The sequence below is a fragment of the Amblyomma mixtum genome, chromosome 1 (genome assembly GCF_055824585.1).
Source record: "Amblyomma mixtum isolate Tamu chromosome 1, ASM5582458v1, whole genome shotgun sequence".
Taxonomy (NCBI): domain Eukaryota; kingdom Metazoa; phylum Arthropoda; class Arachnida; order Ixodida; family Ixodidae; genus Amblyomma; species Amblyomma mixtum.
The window spans coordinates 35,723,235-35,742,782 of record NC_143012.1 but is presented as its reverse complement, the minus strand read 5'-3'; the positions used below and the strand labels follow the sequence as shown (position 1 = coordinate 35,742,782).

Below are 19,548 nucleotides of genomic sequence, written 5' to 3'. Positions count from 1 at the left end.
TGTCTTTTTTTACAACTCCAGGTGGAGATGCAAGCAAGGGGGTTGAAAACAAGTGCATTCCCGTGATACTAAGAAAAATATTACGTAGTTATGGGTGCGAATTTGTGGCTCTGAAACTGTGCAAATGATTAAGTGGGTTCATTTCGACATCTACTTCTGCCTTTGCCTCTTGTCTTTTAGTTGCAATTTGCTTACAGTTTATGGTGTGTGCACCTTGAAAGTGGTGTCAGAGACGGGAGCTTCCGCAGTGTTCTCCAATATCACGGACACTCTCGTACGCCTCTGCACGCTGTGCTGAATGTGCACTTTCTGTGTCACTACTTGCCTGAATGTATTTTTTTGCAAATAGACTCTTCATGGCTGTAATGAATGTCGTGTTATATTTTGTGCCGACATGCAGTATGAAGACGTGAAATAAAAGAAGAAAGTGTCGTACGGGACCCAAATGGCACATGTATTTTTCCCCCTAAATACTTTACTGGGAAAAGAGCTTCTGACTTGAGCTAGTCTTGAAGACTAGCTTCTTACAATTATTGATGCGGGGGCATTGGAAGCCCCATAAGGCCAAAACAGGTCGTCGGTCAGAAAATTCACCCAATGGCTGCAGGGAAATGACGTCATCATACCGGAGAATTCTCATTTGCTGGAGAAATTTACGTCGAGAGACGGTAGCATTCTTATTGGCTAGAGAGAAGTGCAATCACCTGGTCGGAAGTGACGTCATCCTAACAGGAAGTGACGTCACTTCCGCTAAGGCATCAACAGCTGCTGATGCTATCGCATTGTCTGTACATAATAGAACTGGGTGTCCCTGGGAATTGGTGAACAAGTACGAACGATGGGAAAGGGAACAGTGAGTCCACCCTCAAAAACATTTTAGTCCTGCATCGAACCTGAAAGTGTATTAAGATGACGATCGGCTGAGAGAAAATCTGCTCACGAAAATCGAGAACAGGCTAACTAACTCAACACCGAGGCGCAATCGTTGACTGCGTGTTAATACTGTGTTTTCATTCTCATATTGCTTTGACTTGTTCGACGGTAGGCTTAGCGGCATCCTCGGCGCTCTCTTTCGGCTTTAATTCTCTCGTACTCACCGTTCACCTTGTACGGGAAAGTCCATACATGAACAGTACTTGCGACGTCATAAAATCTTGCAGCCGCAGGTGAGTGTGACGTCAAGGCCAATACGTGAGACGGATGGCCTTCGTCGTACCCCGTGATGTCGCTACGTCACAGCCCTGTGACGTCGCTACATCATGTGGCTCCACATCGCTTCTACCACACGGATGTTGCGACGTCACAGCACTGCGGCGTCTTTCTTGTTTTTCGTTTCGGCCGCCAGTTACAGCCAGAAACACGTCTAGTGCAACTAAAACTGTTAAAAAAAACAAGAACTAAAGAAAACGGCTTTAATGAGGAGGCGGAAACAAAGTCTTAGATGCCGCTTTTGTGACACACGGGCTGCGTTCCATTTTAAATGTGCAGTCACACATGGCTCGCAGACGCGAACATTGTGAGAGTGAAAAGGCATTCTGTCGACCATAAAAGTTAGGTGTTATCCTCCGGAAGGTACGTAACGGCGACGGCTCGGCACGATGGGTTTTAGGCTTGAGCAGCGAAAAAAGAAAAACGGGGGCAAAGGAACAAATATCCACATATACGGACATGAGAAGACATATGCTAGTAAAGAAAGCAGCAACAGAAACCAGTTTTGAGCTCTCAGTGACTGAAGCTCTATAAAATCTATAAAGTTCTATAAAAGGTCTATAGAAGGTATTCCAGCATTGCGACCGCGGCCTGCTTGACTGCTTACGTCGAGTTCATGCAAACGCGCATTTATCTGGTCGATATGATCTTGTCTAGCTAGACGCCGGGCTCGACCAGCTTCCCTCTGTAACACGTATACCTGCTGTAATTTTCTAACAAATGCAAGCAATAATGCATCAGCGTCACCCTAAAGCGGTCATCAATGCAACGCTCATCTTATCAGGGCCATATCACACTGTTGCTGGTAGATATACTCCATCGTGTCCTTTCATATCAATTCTCTCTACTGGGCTTGAGCACTGGAGAAATGGAAGCCAACAGGTCAGTGCCACTTTCCGCATATTATTTCGCATTAAACGGGCTACTTCTCGTACCAAAATAGAAGCATTAATTACAGCTTCTCTTTCCACTTTGAACTTTGCGCTATCCAGGAAAACATTTACGATAGGTGGCGCTCAATGACACCATCAAACATGAAGAACTGCGCTCGTTTTCGTGTAGATACAACGCAGCAAATGGCGAATAACGACACTGAAAACGAAGGCGACCACACCATAAAACAGCAATCAAGCATGGTCACATATGCGATACACTAACAGTGCTACTTTTTGTGCACCACGGCAGTGTAGTTATAGTCAGTCAGCTGAAGCCGCAAGCACTACCTCACTCGAGTCTTTTAGTGGCAGGTCTAGGCTGTATCACTGATCCGAGGTCCGTTATTAGAATTTCTCATGAATCCCGTGCTGAGGCTCACCACTGCTCGTGCAAGCGGGATCCTCGACGGTGGCGTCTGTCGTGAGCCGTGGCCTTTCTCTGGTGACCAGGGTCATTGCTAAGTAGAGCACGTTCATTAGGAGCGCAGCTGCAATACAGACGTACGCTAGGACCATAGGATCTTGCTCAATGAACAGACCCACTAGAACAGGCGGCACCATGGTCCCTAAGGACGCGGACACCGTCACCACCGACATCATGGTATTGGTGATGACCAGGAACTGGACGGCGTAGGATACGGCAGCTGCAAAGACGGCTGCCAGGGCGACTCCCGCGACACCCGACAAAGCCCAAAGCCACGTGGCCGACGAAGCACCGAAAATGGCCAGCAGGGCGAAAGTGATCACCAGGAGCACCTGGCAGGTGAGCAAGATGCACGCAGGACTGGCCACAGCTGACCAGAAGATCGAGCCGATTCTGGCCACCGTGAAGGTCAAGAAAAAAAGCGACGTCAGGTAGGCAGCTTCAGACTTGGTCATCTGAAGGTCGCTCTCGACCGCGAACGTCGGCAGCATCTGCCCGAACGAACACTCCAGACCCAGGTACACCATGATGTAGCACCCGAGAAGAGCCAAGAGAGTGTAGGCGAAGCGGTTGACACTGCCGGTCTGGCTTTGGTTGCTTGCCGCAGGCGGGGGTTTGTAGTCGGATCTGTCCAGGAGGTACACGATGAACATCAGAACCGCCACTAGAGAGATAAATCCTGAGACGATGCCGAATGCGCTAGAGAGACGCGGTTCCCTCATCTCGCTGATCGCTACGTCCAACTCCTCCCCCAGCACCATGCCACTGATCTGGGCCCAGGGGTTGGTGATGTTCGCAGAGGACACCGTGACGTTGGCGGCCGCTGATACGTTGACGGAGAGGAATGGTTCGGTCACGAATGGGGCGATGAAGGCACCGACGCCGAAGGCGAGGTGGTAAGCCTGCAGGGCCGGGCCGCACCCGGAGGGCCACAGGTTGATCAGCCACACGTTGGCGCCTGCGAGGGTCATGTGCTTAAACGCGGCTGGAATTTTTTCATGTATTCTGGGGTTTCACTATAACAATCAAAATATTCGCAATCTCCCATCGACAGACCTGCATTTTGTTTTGCAATTAACGTTTTTGTGATCGTCAAAAGCATGCCCCATTGTTTTTCAATGGCAGTCTTGACTTCACTGCTCCATGCGAGCAATGGAAAAAACTTGTAAAGATTTTGCCACGCATCGGAAGAATGAACCATTACCTTCAATATTTCCATAACAGCTAGTACCTTACAATTTTCAAATATTCGACATTTTTGTCCAAAAACGTTGTACATGTAATGACTGCTTTGCGCAGCTAACCATATAAGGCGGGTCTTTCGCTCAGACATCGAATAACACCCGATCAGTATACTTCTCCTGCAATACCATAGTCTTTACACACGAGGAGAATTGACAGCTTCACTACGGTGTTCCTACTGAAAAACAAACCTTATCTTTCTCTTTGACACACAGGACCTTTAAGCAAATTGTTAAAGTAGCATTATAGTGTCGGTTCTAGAGGCCCGTGTACTGTGCAATGTTAGTGCACGTTAAGGAACCCCAGGTGGTCGAAATTTCCGGAGCCCTTCACTACGGCGTCCCTCATAGCCTGAGTCGCTTTGGGACGTTAAACCCCCATGAACCATAAACAAAACAGTATGTCGTTAATTATTGAATGAAGTTAATGAAAGCCAGTCAGTCTGTCAATCAATCAATCAATCAATCAATCAATCAATCAATCTGTCAGACAGTGAGGCCAATAATCATTCCCTCGATCAACCTCACTCGTGGTGAGAGTTGCCTACCTGTGTCCAGGGCTCCCATGGCCAGACCGGCCAACACGGAGGCGCTGTGGGCGTAACCGAGTCGGCCACACGAGGGCGTCAGGAGCACGCCAGCGGCCATCAGCAGCGTCATGACTATGGTCAGCAGTTGCGTGTGAAGCCGATCGTACAGGCGGCCTCCTGCAAAGTGACCACAGCCCGAGCACCAGAAAGGCGCAGCTTGACGCACGTTTACTGCATCACTGACGAGAAACTGGGCGCAACACCTCCTTCAGTGCCCAGTAGCCCTCCAAGCACCCTTCTTCCCCCTATCATACACATACGTCATGGGTGGCGTCACAATCAGCTTCAGGGACTGACAAGTACCTTCACTGCGGGGCTTCATCAGACCTGTGTGATGTGTTGCCATCGTGGACGTCCCAAGCCACGTCTTCTGTGCGAAAACAGTTTCTTAGTTAGGCGGGCCAGCGGTGGAACTTGGAATTGGCAAAATATGGTGTGTATAAAACGGTATATTTGTTCAACTTGCCAGCCTTAGCGAAGTATTTTTGATAAAACTACTAGGCCAAAAACAAATCTGTTTCTGCAGCATAAGAAGACACGGTAATGTCGTGATATGAAGAGAGAATTTTGGCTCCAGAGGCTAGTTATTAAGTGTCGGCGTCCCAATAGAGGCCAAAAATGGAAGTAACACATATTATATATCCTATAGTTTCTGATCTAAATGGAAAAATAAAACCATGTCTGGCACATTTATAGATCTATAAATGTGCCAAAGATGGTTGTATTTTCCCGTTTAGATCAGAAACTATAGGATCTCTAATATGCGTTACTTCCATTTTTGGCCCCTTTTGGGATGCCGACACTAAATAATTAGCCTCTGGAGCCAAAATTCTCTCTTCATATTACAACATTACCGTGTCTTCTTATGCTGCAGAAACACCGAGGTGCATCTAGTACTTTTTTTAGTTTTGTTGTTGAAAGTCAAAGTTCGGCGTGCTGTTCAAAGTTTCCTTACAGAAAGGACATTTTCTCGGTTACAGTGAACGCCTACCGTTGAAAGTAAATACAGTGGTGCTTGCAATGATTTAAAACTTCTTTTTCTAGCACAAGCAGGCACGCCACGGCGATCACGCGAACACTGTCATAAACGGCCCGTGGCCGCCGCCAGAATGTTGGTCGACAAATGACCCAGGAGGACACTTCGTGACGGGGTACATTTAGGGCCTTTCACTTTCGTTGTGATTTTCAAAGGTGGGGGAAGGGGGGGGGGGGGCGGGAGGGGACTCTTATTCCTGTGCAAATCGCGGTATTAGAGAAACAGTCTGAATTGGGCTGGACAATGGCATGCAAACGAGCTGCCCTAGTCCTTGTAACTTTTTTTTATTCGAGATGTTTGCCATTAAGCATAATGAGAAAGGGAGAGAAAGTCATGAGAAGGAGTGTAAACATGCCTCGCTTAGAAAGTGGCAAAAAGTTCTCGATAAAGCGATTATCATGAGTCCACTTGCGACAGTCGCCTGCAACGTCCCATCGCAGGCCTACTTTCTTTAGAAAGCGTCGTCTCACGGAGGCTGTAGCCGGGCAAGTCCGCAGCAAGTGTTTTTCGTCACACTGGTCTGGTGCAGCAACACAATGGGGACGCCTGTCAGTCACTTCGAAACGTTTGTCACGCCACCGATGACGCACAGAAGGAGTCAGAGCCGCTCTTGCCCGAATCCGGCGCACAGATACCTCCTCCTCCCGAGTGAGACTCCGGGGGAGTCCTTACGCCTCTATCAGATCGGGTGGAGACCATGTGAGTCCTCTAGCTCAGCAACAAGCAAAGGCGTTCAACGGAATAGGCAGGCTCGCACTCACCGATGAAGCCTCCGGCGAGGATGCCCACGCCTCGTGTGGTGACCAGCTGGGCTACGCTCCTGACGTCCGTGCCGTACACCTCGGCCAAGTCCAGCAGCGCCACCCCGGTGACCGAGAAGAACAGGCCCTGCGAAGCAATGAAAGAAAGGCGGGCAGCGATCACGACTCTGAAGGTTCTCGTTTATAAAAAGCCACACAAACTGACTTTCACCTTCCTCGAGACAAATATTTGCGCTGTTGAATCGAAGTTGGTGCAAAGCTTCTTTCAAGCTGTACACGATAGGCTCGAAACAAGCGCGGAGGGGGTGTGATGTCAGCGTCATTTACATAGAATAAGCTGGCGTGTTCGGCGGTATTATTAGATGGAGGGCTTCCCCCAAGCCTATCCTGCGAGTCCGAGGCACTCGACGATGCTAACTACTGTTTGACAACACTGTTTCTCACGCTAGCGCGGTTATTGTAAGATGGCTCGGATTGATTGCATGTCATCCCTCGACTTGCGGAAGGAAAGAAGGTGAACAGAACATACACTATTATAACGCTATATAGTCGAGTACAACTGAAGAACGCAGCGGCAAATGCTTCTCATAGAAGGCCCACGAGCCAATGGTGTCGGCCAATTTTCATGACGTCACGGCTAATTCGTTTGATCCACGGTGTATCCTCTTACACTCGACTGTCCCCTATGATCCACACTAGCGAGTGCAAGGCTATTAACCACAACGCAATAGAATTTTTGCTGGTTCTGAAAGACATGGACTGACAACAAAAAAAACACACATCAACAAGCCCAACAAAAGACAATTGCGTCATGAGAATCGGTCAGTGTCATTGGCAGGAGGGCCTCTATTGAGGGACATTTTCCGCTGAGTTCTTGAGTTGTATCTGACCATATAGTAACCTATCCCGCGTCTTCTTCTCCGTGTCTTTTTTGCGCTATGATTAATACGCTGAAAAGTGAACCCTTCCATTAACCCAAATAACGCTTTAACTTTTATCGCCTTGCCACTACCGTCGTTGTTATCCGCCTTCTCACAGAAAGGCAGAGACAATGCCACTCTGCCAATCCAAAGCAAGCACCACACTCCGGACGCCCTGGTTCAACGGCACGTAGAACAAAGACACCAGCGGCTTTTGCCCTATCTGCCTCACTGGTCACTGTCACATCCTCGCACCGGGACGCACCATTCCCACGCAGGCCAGGTTCAGGTTGCAGGTGCAGGCCAGGCGCAGGAGCGTTTCCTTCGTGAACAGACCCATGCCGGCCGCTCCAGGTTGCCGTTGTGCCCCGACACGCTCCTTCGGCCACTGAAGAGGCGGTCGCTGGGCTCTAATCGGCGGATGTCGTAAAAGCTAACCGTAATGAACGGAGATAAGGGCTTCGCTTGCAGAGGCTCAAATCGGAGGGTGCGCTCACCGACTTTGCAGGCATCTGCAGAGCGAGCTCTTCTTGGATGCGTTGCGAAACCAAGAGCGTGAGGTTTGCCTACCTCTACATTTAAAGGCGATAACAGTATATACAAAAGAAGCCGCGGTCATTGAAGTCACGGAGGCATAGAGGAATGTTAATTTTTTTTACAGCGTAAGCTTTTAAGGCCTTGTTTCCAGTTTCTGTGTCGTCGTCGGTGTAAGAGGACAGGCGCAACATGCCACGCTGATTGGTCGAGCACAATGACGTCACCCACGCTGGCTAGTCGAACAAAATGGCGTCAGTCGTGACGTCATGTATTTCGCTTACCCCTCCTTTCAACTCTCTTCCTTGCGGCTTCTCGTCGCAACGGACTTCCGCCTTACATTCATGGATATGGCTGGATAGATAAGCGACCATGCGTCACCTCGCATGAAGCGCCTCCACACACCACGACTGGTTATCACACCCAGCTACTCGAATACTCACAGCGAAAGGCGTTGAGTAGAGCAATCTCGTCGATCTAGTGCGAGTGCAGTGGCATGAACTCACATCTCACACCCACGCCAAGAGTTTGAAACGCTCCAAATAATATCGAAATTTCGTCCCCCCCCCCCCCCCCCCCAAGCTGTCACTGAAATTCCCAATACCAGAAAGGTAACCGTCCGGTCAATTTTTCGGTGTGATTTCGTTCATTAAGGAAACATTTTAATTGGACCATTCTTTCAGGTAGATAAAATAAAGCAAGAGAAAGTCACAGTGTTGCTTGTCGTCGGTCGGATTCGAACCGGCGATCTCAGCATGTTCCAGGCTGTGTCCTGACAATAGAGCCACGCCGGCGGCTTCCCAAGGAGTAGAGCAACTGCTCATGTCTGACCGACGGCGTTTTGTCAGGCTGTCAGTTTGGATACTTTATTTTGCTTCAAAGCCTCTGGCACTGTGCAGTCATGTGCCAGCGTTACATACACATACGTAATTATCATTATTAGTTAGTGACCTTCTTATCCCATCCTTTCCCTCTCAAGAGGGGCTGAAATGTTCACTCGCAGCGAGACATTTATAGTTGCCGAGGAGTGATTCCTGCTTCTCCTCGTTCACCAGGCTGAGCAAAGGGTGCAGTTAACTTTGTCGAGCAGCGCAGGTTCAAAGAAGTGGCAGCTCACTGGGCTTCCTTATCTGCAACGCTGAGATTTAGGCTGAGCTCCCGAACGAGGAGGCTTATCTCTCGTTGCTGTGTGCAGGATGTCGCTCCTATAATTACCCTTGTCGACGGGGCCTGAAACGCGGCAAAAACTGACGACGCGATGACGGCTGGAATTCGAAAGGCCTGTTAGAGACGATTTAAAGGCAGGTCTAGCTTGTTTCTTCTTCTTACTAAAGTAGCTGTACCGGAAAATTGGTACAAGGCGAAGTGCTGTCGGTGATGTTTTGGGGAGGCAACTACAGATAGTGCTAACCCCGTCGTGTGCTACCATGTAAGGGTATTTACTGGAGCCTTTGGCGGTTACTAAATTTAAAAAATACATCGGTCTAGAACCACATGCAGTAAAATTTCCTTCCGTCTTCCATTTCTTTACTGCTTCATTACTTGGTAATAATCCTAAAAGGCGATGTTCCAACGTGTTTAGGAGTAATTGTTACCTTATTACAACCTTAAAAGATGACGCCAAAGTATGTCATAGTCTGCTAAGGTGTTATGGAAACATTGCAGTATTAGTAAGTAAATAACTACTCCCTCTTTAAAGCGTTGGAGCATGAATGCCCATAAAAGTCAGCATCAGGCATTCTTCAAGAATGTATGCAAAAATGTAGTCCCGTTAAATAAGTAGTGGCAATGTGAGCCACGTGTATACCATCCGCTCGTATATTTAGCGCCTATGTGATAGGCTAATCGGGGTTTACAGGCTGTTTCACATGCTGACTGTTTTTTTATATCTCGCGTCCAGACAGCAGTGATCATGTGTCTCAACGCGTACTATCAGTTGTATTTGTTCGTCGTGCAACCCCCAACCTATACCAGGGAGCACGGTTACCGCGCCTCTTCGCAGAGTTACCTCATAGTTTGAAGTTGTTTTTTTTTACCCAATTGTTTAACACAATCCAAATACTCAATTGTTTAGCACTCTCGCAAGCAGAGAGATTCTGGGGCATTCAATTTCATAATTCCATGCCTTTTCAACTCTGTGCCGGCATGAAAACTTGTGCTGTCGACCTTTAACCTGTACGGTTGGCTTACAGATGCAAAACAGCTTGCAGCTTTGTCGTCGGTTGTCCTCGTTTCGAGCTCGTTTGGAACACATGAACAATTTTATAAATGAATGAATGAGTTATTGAATTTATTCAGAAAGGTGGGCCCGCAGCCATTGGGTGGGGAGGGGAAGGGTATCGGTTTTGTAAGGTGGGGGTCTTCTCAGCATCTGATCTTGGGTAGCACAGGTAGCCAGGTGGAGCTCGCAGTCCAAGGCGAACCACCACATTCAAGTGAGGGCGTTTCTCGTGTATTGAACGGGGCACACCCACTACTTTTATGATAGCACGTGCGGTGGCTTTCGGTTGCTCCGTTGTGCGTTGAAGTTGGCAGTGCCACTCCAGGTGTATAATGTTTGGTGGGGCCTGTTCGCAGCGTGAGCAGAGAGCCGGTGGAGGGTAGGGAGGTTTTTGGGGTATTTCTTGAGTGCCTTGTTGTAACACTACCGACGGAGGATGACGTCCTCGGTGATCACTGTTCGCGCTCTGGCCTTGTTCAAGAAGACATCCACTGCTCTTTCCAGTTTAGGGGTACGGGCATTAATTTTGGGTATCCGTTCTCGCAAGGCCTTCTCTAGCGATCGGTTTTGCGGTGCTTCCGCGGAGTGTCTGGGTCATGAAGTGGGAACCCGATTTGCTGCGGGACTACTGTGCCAGGCTCAGTCGGGCTGGAGAATATAGCTTCAACTGCGAGGTTCTTTACACTCCGGTTCCCTGGACTCCCATATGTCTGGGCATCATTCGACGAAGATGTCAGTGCTTTGAGTCTGAACCTGAAGGACGGTTTTGATGATGCCCAGGCTATGCGAGAACGGTTAAATCGGCAGCACTTCGTGGGCCTTCTCATAACTTGACACTTTCCTTTTCTGCGCTTAAGATAGGCCTCTTCCTCACGTAGAAGTACATTGCAGCAAAAATGGCCACGCACAGCAAAGCCGACGTGAAGCACACGTAAAGAAACAGGTTCGGGCTGTGGTCCAGAAATTGTCCCACAAACAACGGCGGCGAAAGCGCGCCGATTTTCACCATAAGCATGACGATGGACATCATCATGTTGCTGAAGTTGATATAGGAGGCCGCCCAGGAGACCATTGCCGCGTAGACGGGTCCCTCACCGATACCCATGAGCGCGCTGCACGCCCACAACACAGGGGCGCTGCTGGAGCCCCACACGAACAGCACGGTGCAAGTGACGACGAGAATCACGTGGGACAGAACGAGCATCTGGAACGGCGACATCTTGACGGTGACTAGTGCGGCGACCAGGCGGCAGGCCGCGAAGCAGGAAAAGAAGACGGCCGACAGGTGCGCTGCCGTCGACTTAAGGAAGTGCAAATCGCTCTTAACGGCATACGCGGTCAGCATCTGAAACGTGGTGCACTCCAGTGCCACGTAGACGCATACGTAGGTGCTCAGAAAGGCGAGCAGGGCGCGGCTGAAGAACACGTCTTCAACCTTGGACGCTTCACCCTCACTGCCTTGAGATGGCTTGACGTCGGAGCTGTCGACGAAGTACAGTGCGACCATGGCAATCACCAGGAGTAAGTGGAAGGCACTGACGATGCCGAATGCGTAGTAGACCCTGCTTTCGCCCGCCGCTTGCTCGTCGGCGCCTAAGGGGTTGAAGCTGGAGTCGTTGGACGTCAGGTACGAGGTAAGGTTGCCTGTAGAGTTTAGCGCTTCCCGGCTGACACCGGTGGAGAGGAACGGTTCAGCGATGAGTGGCGCCACCACACAGCCGACGCCGAAAGCCAGGTGGAAGACTTGCAACGCGGCATTGCTGTTCTCGGGCCACAGCCTGATGATCCATACGTTTGCGCCTGAAAAAGAAAAAAACAGGGGTCCATCACTCATCCTCGCCTTTTGTACTGATCTATTAACATCTAAAACAGTGTTTTAAACGGAAGATTTTTTTCTAGTAAGTTGTTCTACTACTCCGTCCACGCTTTCTAATCTAAGCTAGTTAGTAAGTTAAGGACAACTCAGCGAGCTATGGAAAGAAAAATGATAGGTATGACGTTGAGAGACCGCAAGCGGATAGAGTGGGTGAGGGAACAAACACGGGTTAATGACATCCTAGTCAAAACCAAGAAGAAGAAATGGGCTTGGGCATTGCATGTAATGCTAAGGCAAGATAACCACTGGGCTTAAAGGGTAACGGAGTGGATTCCAAGAGAAGGCAAGCGTAGCAGGGGACGCCAGATAGTTAGGTGGTCGGATGAGATAAAGAAGTTTGCGGGGATATGGTGGCTGCAGCTGACAAGGTATGGGATAGGGTTAATTGGAGAGTCTTGGGAGAGGTCTTTGCCCTGCAGTGAGCGTAGTCAGACTTATGATGATAATGATGATGATGATGATAGTTTTTTGCACGCCGATTGAGTAACCGATCCTCATTTTCTTTTTTTTTCTCTCGGGCAAGATCAAAGAATTAGGTCTCCGTGGACTCAGGAACTACGGCTCAAGAGGTCTTGCCGGCAGAGGACGGGGACACAAGGAACTGCGTACTTCGCTTAGCCGGGAAGGGGAGCTCACCTGTGCCAAAGGCGCTCGAGCTGATGCCGTAGAAGAAGACTATGACGTGGGCGATTGTCAGGCTACCGCTCAGGGGGATCGTGAGTACCACCACGCAGGCGATCACCATCATCAGGATGGACATGGTCTGTACGTTGTACGCGTCGTACACCTTGCCTCCTGCACTGAAAAAAAACAGGCGTGTCGAGAATAACCCTAAGGAGAGAGAGAGAGAGAAGCTGTTTACTCTATTAGTTTGTGCCCAATTCGCTGTCCAAGACAGGACCCTCGAGACAGGCGTGCCCCCAGTCAAGCCTCCAGAGGCTTGCTTTCTAGAATGTATATGACAAATCCGCTAAATGTCGCCACAGAAATCTTCAAGTTAGGGGGGGGGGGATACAAAAATTCTGTAGGGAGGGAGAAGGTCATCACGAGTGCTTCTCAATAATAAGATCGCGTGGATTCATATTGTCACGAAGTTAGAAAGACAGCAGGCAGCTTGGCTTGAGCTATGTGCTCAAGCTGCTCATTGATTCCTGTGTCTCTGAACTGTTCTCATATTATTCAGCTTCCAGGTGCTCCCTCCAGCCCTTCTTGAGTCACCTGCTTACCATGCCTGGGAATCTTTAAAATTCGTGTCTTTTTTTTTTTCAGTGCTTGTCTCCGTTTCGCTTCTCTTCAATTTGCGTTAAGGCCGGGAAAGCTCTTCTGGTCCGAGCTTAATTTCTCTTTCATTTATGTTTCTTTTAATCTTTTAATTAAGAAGAGCTATAAAAAGAGTAAAACGAAGGGTTCCATTCACTTCCACTGGCGTATCCCGTAGATGACCGTCGGCTAAGACCCTCAGTCGAGAAAACGAAAGTTTGAAGGCCACGCACCGACTAGGGAGCCCAGCAGGCCACCGACGCATCGCGTTGTGATCAGGTGCGACACGCTCGAGATGTCGGAGCCGTATATCTCCACGAGGTCCAGCAGCGCCACACCAGTCAGGGCGAGAATCAGGCCCTGCAGGAAGCATGGTCACACAATGCCGATGACAGCGAACATGCGGCCAGGCCCTCTCGCGAATGCCTTTCGGCTACTCTCAAGGCCAATGATTGGCAGACGCAAGTTGAAGTGCACCCAGCACTGGCAAGACCGTTGAACGTTTTACAGCTGTCGCGGTGATTGCAGTAAGGGCCTATGTTCGCTCATGTCTGAACACACACGACCGCAGCCGGCGTCTTCACGAAGGAAAATAAGACAGGACGACGATTTTAATTACAATTCCGAAGCATTGAGGCCAAGGCTAGTGTCGTCATTGCGGGTACTAAGACTTCTCAGCACATTCATCTCCATTCCAAATGCGCCCCCTTGAATTTAATTAAGGAAACTGAGACTTCTTCATGACTCGACTCACAGAACACCGACCCGGAGTAATGTCATAGCGTCATTGGTATGCACACAGGAGAAAGGGGGAAGGGGGGGGGGGAATGGGGTGCAGAAGTGGCAGCGGCCTTTTTAAATGGCCATGAGGGAGGGCGAAATTGAGCCTTTTTTCTCCACTGCTTCCGAAAAAAAAATGAACAGACAGTGAGCCTAGAGTAGTCGTCTCCTTTAGAGCGAGGCTTGTGTGAGAAACTTCGCAGAGCTCGCGGAGGAACTTTGCTAGAAAGTCCAGTGCGGTGGCCGAACATCCAGAATATTCCGAGACGTAAATAAGGTCATAAGAAACTTAAAACAACCAAAAAATGACACTCTTACTACAGCCTTGGCACGCTCAAGCCGCACGATTTCGCAAATCGCTGCTGATGCTCCAAGCGGCCCCGTAATTCATGAAACCAAAAATCATTGCCTTTGGATCAGGGCCTCTGACACTTGCCCCCTTCTCTCTGTTCACCCCTAAGCTTAAACAACACTTCTTCCAGTCCACATGTTTCCCTTCCCAAAAACAAAGACAAACACAAAGAAGGGCAGGTTACTCTAAGAAAACGTATAAATTTCAGTACACAATCCTCAATACTCCAGGTGTAAGAGCTTGCATAGGGGCGCACAACCAAGCTTGTACTAACCCGGAGCTCGCGTTGCACAAACGGCGATACGCTACGGCTTGAGAGATTACTTAACTAGCGACCATAGCATAATAAACACCACTATACACATGATGCCCCAAAAGCTCCTAGTTACGGCCACCCTGACAGATTAGGACAGATTTCGAAAACTGGGGCAGAATGTCACACGCATTGGACCAGGTATGCACGTGGACTAGAGGACTCATAGAAACTAAAAGGGTAGCCACAAGCAAGCACCGTACTTCAGCGCCGGCAGAAAATTCCCGACCCGCACTTCACTTGCGTCTGGAAAAAAGCGGAAAAAGCTTTTGACAGCCTTAGCCAAGCAACCGCATAACAAGTAGCTTCGTAAAAGGGTAGATGATGTAACAATGCAGCTGATCAACCATGCCTGGACGCTCGAAGTGAGATGAACCACATTTGCGAGAGAATACAGGACACGTCACACAAAAAACATTCGTGGCATGTTTTGGGTGCCCTACTCCGCACGAGGAAACACGTGATCCTTACCATAGAGAAACACGCCAGCGCAAAAAGCACAAAAAAAACCTCTGAGGAACTGCGGACCTTGTACATACCTGCGACACATCCGTCACTGAACACAGGCTACGTGGTCCTTACAAACGACAACATCAGAGGCGACTTCACTATGACAGAACTAAACATGGCATTACTCCAAACCACAGAATGTCGGCGCCGGCCGGGCTCTGACGGTATCGCGTATGCTCTTGACGGTATCACATATGCAGATAAGGAAACGTTGCCCTCTCACATGAACGAGCATCAAAACACGGGCTCCCTACGAGACGAATCGAAAATATCACACAAAACTGTGATTCCAATACCAGGAAAAGCAGCCACTCTTGCCGAGCTCAGACTATATCCTAAACGTCATCTATGGCCAAAACAATGGAACGACTTGCAGTGAACAGACTAGAAAAAATACCTAGAAAACAGAAAACATTTATCGCACCAGCTCATACTTTACCACAAAAACATCTACACGCGGGACTTAATTTTCATACTACAGAACTCGCTTCTGCGCTCAAAGGCAGCAGAGACCGAAACATTTCGAGCAATAGACATAAAAAAGGACATTTTATAACTCGCACAAGATCGCATAATTAAATCCGTTCACAACAAGTGGAGCCAACCCAACATGTACACTCCCCTGTCAAAGGTATACGGCCCAAGGGGTTTGCTTGTGAGGCCTGCTGCATGCCTCGTTAGGCATCCTCAGCGATCATAACCTCTAGAAAGACGAAAGGCATCACACCCTCAATCCTCCCAAGCTTTGGACTCCTGGATATGCTATCGAGCCCCGTTAAACAGATCAGAAGTAAACATCCTGGGTTGTATACTTTTGACTGGGACTGTACAATTACATACGCAGTTTCCTCAAATGTAGGACAGCGCAGTCTCTCTCCTTCCCAATCAACATTACCCGTAGAATACCTAAAGGACCTATTATATCTCCTGACCTCTGAAATCTGTATACGACAGCTCTATCCAGGCAGCTATGCCCAATCCCCAACCTTCATCACACATTCTACGCCTACGACATTACCCTATGGTGCGAAACTGGATGTCCAGGGGACGTCGAAACAAACCTCCAGTAAGGCACAGACACCATAGTGGACCGCTTACACAAAGCCGGACTCCAACCGTAAGCGCAAAAGTCCGAACTGCTGCTGAGGAATCGAACCCAACACCAAAAGAAAACCAACATCGTGATACAACTCAGTCTTGTACGCAAACAGATACCAAAGGTACCGTGCACAGATACCGAGCACAATACTCGGATTCATCATAAATCACAACAACAATGCAAACTATAACGCTGTACGATATCAAAAAACACTGCCGAAATCTCACGCACCTAATCCGACGGATCATAAGCAAAAAACACGGATTAGAGAACAAGCAACGTTGCCCGTCACTGCGCTCGTGTATAGCAGGCTCTAAACACGCCATCTCTTGACCTTCGCTTGATAATTTCGATAACACGCTCCTGAACTCTCATTTGCATCGATTGTGATAAACTTTGCAGTGAACTAGCACGATCATCACACTCCCGTTTGTGGGGCCACTGTGCTTAGCGCTAAAATCCATTTTTGCACAATAAAATGAACAGCTCACCCGGACACCATTTGATCATTTGAAATTTCAAGCTGCGAGGGTGCACAGCGAATATAAAGACTCGCTGTTGTGGCACAGTATGCCTAAGGCTTTTTGCTGCAGAGCACGAGGTCGTGGGAACGAATCCCTGCCAAGACAGCCGCATTTAGATGGGGTGAAGCTGGCCGAACTTAATCCGGAGCACTACATAAAACTTTCTATCACATTCCGCTTTCTCCGTCGGAACGGCACACTCCCAATACCAAAGTAAAGGAAAAGAACCCAAGCAGTAACGCCTGCTGCTAGAATACCGAAGCAAGCTAAACGATGAACACCTACGGTACCCACAATTGCTAGTTCCTACAAGACTTGGGAGCAATACATGGTAGTTCAAGCCCGAACCGGGGTTAAGCGCAAGACAGGTCAGCCATTAGCCCGACGGTATCTTGCCTGGCCAAATGAGTCGACAGCTTCCAGTTATCAAGCTACCACGATTTCTTATCGTCAGATCTCTATTGGTTATCTTGGCACAAAACCTTCTTCCTACCCAAGCTCCTCTCGCGTGGGAGAGATGGGCTGCTCCACCACCAGATCTTCTCCCCTTTCTCTGGCCGCTGCCAACACGACGTATCGGTCACGTGATAAACAGTGTACAGCTACCACAACGCCCTCCTTGGCTCTTTGTCTCGACAACCCGGACATAGGTCGTCGTAATTAAAATTCACTGAGTCCCTCACTCACTCTCTCCTCACTAACTCCTTACTCAAAACCTCACTCACTCCCTCACTCACTCCTCGCTCACTCACTCCCTCGCTAATTCATCCAGAGTTACCCAAGGTTGTATTGCAGTGCTAGTTGTAATGTGTTGTGATGTATTGTATGGTATGGTACCGGAAATTTAACGTTCAAAAGCTGCTTATATGCTAAGGGGGAGGAGGGTTTCGGCTTCATTTACACCAACTAGGGTTCTTTAACGTACACTGATATCGTAGTGCACATGGGCCTTTTTTCTTGCATTTAGCCTCTTCCACAGAAAAGCGGCACAGTCACTAAGCCACCACAGAGGGAATGTTTGAATGTGAATGACTCGAGAAGAGAGACTGTAATTGTGTCCGCAGATCACGCACACATATATTCCGCTTCACGTACACAGAAGGAGGTCTCGGCAACGCCAAAATGCCGCTCACCTGACCCATGCATCCCAGGCACAAATTGCAAGTCCGGCCCCAACGGAGCAGCATCTGGCCTCGCGAAGACAGCATCCTCTTTCTGAAGCCGCAGTTTCTATCACAGTCGCGAGAAAACTTGGAGGACGCTTAGATTGGCCTGTAAGAGAAGAACGTGACAGCGTTATCGGGCCGCCGCGGCTTATCGGCAGCCACTGTGTCGCTGTGTAGGGGAGGGGGCTCCGCTTTCTCTGCAGACGGACGGGATCGCAGCGCCCCTCGGCGGACTTCGCGAAGGATGTGAACTTTCCTCTAGACACACGAGACATAATGTCAAAGCAGTATCTCATCACTACTCGGCGGCCCGCGGCTCCTCTCTATTCCCCCATTAGTGATGCCCGAATCACTACTGAGTCATTATACGTCGACGCATCACACATACACATGCAACAAACTGTACAAGTGCAATGAATCATTTCAGAATCAAAATAAACTGGTTAAAGTACTCAATTAATCATTAGCATACTCAAAATTAACTGTGCACGCATCAGTTCATGTCCTTAAGACAGCACACCAAATTAAAGACCACGACACATTCACCATGTACACCTCTATCGTTTGTCGTCCATAGGTAGAGTGCTTACAGAATTAAATAAAATATAATTGGACAACTATTTTTTTTTTACTTTACGATCATTACTGCCTGTCCTCTCGTCAAAAAGGTCGCAACAAGACAGCTTTGCCAAACCACAGAATGCAACACACTCCGAGAGCCCAGGTCCAACGGTACCTTCAACAAAGACATACCCAGCCTTTGTCCCAAATGCCGCACTGATCACCGTCAGATCCTCGCACCGGGACGGACCATTCTCACTCAGGCCAGATCACGGTGTGGGCCAGATTCAGGTTGGAGGTGAAGGCGAGGAGAAGAAGCATTTCCTTTGTGAAGCCTGCCATAGCGACTTCTTCAAGTAGCCGTTGTGTTCAGAAGCGCGCCTTCAGCCACGGAGGAGGCGGTCACTGAGCCCTAATCGGCGGCGGCCGTAAAAACAAACCGTAATGAGCTCAGATAAGGGCTTTACCTCCAGCGGCTCATATTGGAGCGCGCGTTCAACGACTCCGCAAGGCGTCTGCAGCGAAGCGCACTAGAGTTTTGACGCGTTGCGACACCTCGAGTCCGAGTTTGATCACAGCCGTGATATTGCTCAAGCCGTGAGGGGTCTCTTCCTTTGCATTTCGTCTTGTAGGTTACAGAGAAATCACACAACATTATAGGCTCAATCGAACAAAGTACCCCGCTGCTGATAAATCATTGACAAAGAGTCAGGCCACCTCTTGGCGCCGTCTCCAAACTTATACGTTTCCGAACCCGGTTATGTGTAGTCGTTATTATCCGGGACAATATTCAAACGAGTGTAAGCAATGTAAGGCCAAAGCGGATCTCAACCATATTCTCTGGAAATGCCCTTTTGCCCCCCTGGAGGGACAAAAAATAAAGTCACTTGAACAATGGGAGGCTCTCCTACTCAGCTCCGATCCGGAGACTCAAACAAAAGTCGTCCAACTGGCCGAAGACGCCGCCAGGAGCCAAGACCTTCTGGCCGTCGTTTAGGCGGGGGGCCTATATGCCCTTCAGACTGTTGGCAATAAACGTTTTACAATCCAATCCAATCAAGAAGATAACAGTATATACCAAAGAAGCCAAAGGTCTTTAAAAATTCAGGAGGGCACTTTGTTGACCTCAAGTGTGGTGAGGCGAAAGCCTTAAGCGCGGTGTTGATGCTTGTGTCACTGATGTGTTGTTAAGATGTTAAGGTTCGAGTGGAACTCTGCAGAGTCTTGCAATGCTGC

At 48.9% G+C, this 19,548-nt stretch overlaps 1 protein-coding gene across 1 annotated transcript; it reads right to left on the bottom strand.

Annotated features, from left to right (window-relative positions):
* Window positions 1-1,404: 1,404 nt before the first annotated feature.
* LOC149366010 (sodium-dependent glucose transporter 1A-like) lies at window positions 1,405-18,192 on the bottom strand. Its single transcript, XM_089547563.1, has 7 exons — window positions 17,719-18,192; window positions 13,241-13,367; window positions 12,384-12,542; window positions 11,448-11,671; window positions 6,197-6,323; window positions 4,358-4,516; window positions 1,405-3,526 (listed from the first exon to the last, which is right to left on the bottom strand). The coding sequence occupies exons 1-7, from the start codon at window positions 17,791-17,793 to the stop codon at window positions 2,490-2,492; spliced, it is 1,908 nt and encodes a 635-aa protein (XP_089403689.1). The 5' UTR covers window positions 17,794-18,192; the 3' UTR covers window positions 1,405-2,489.
* Between the last annotated feature and the right edge of the window lie 1,356 nt (window positions 18,193-19,548).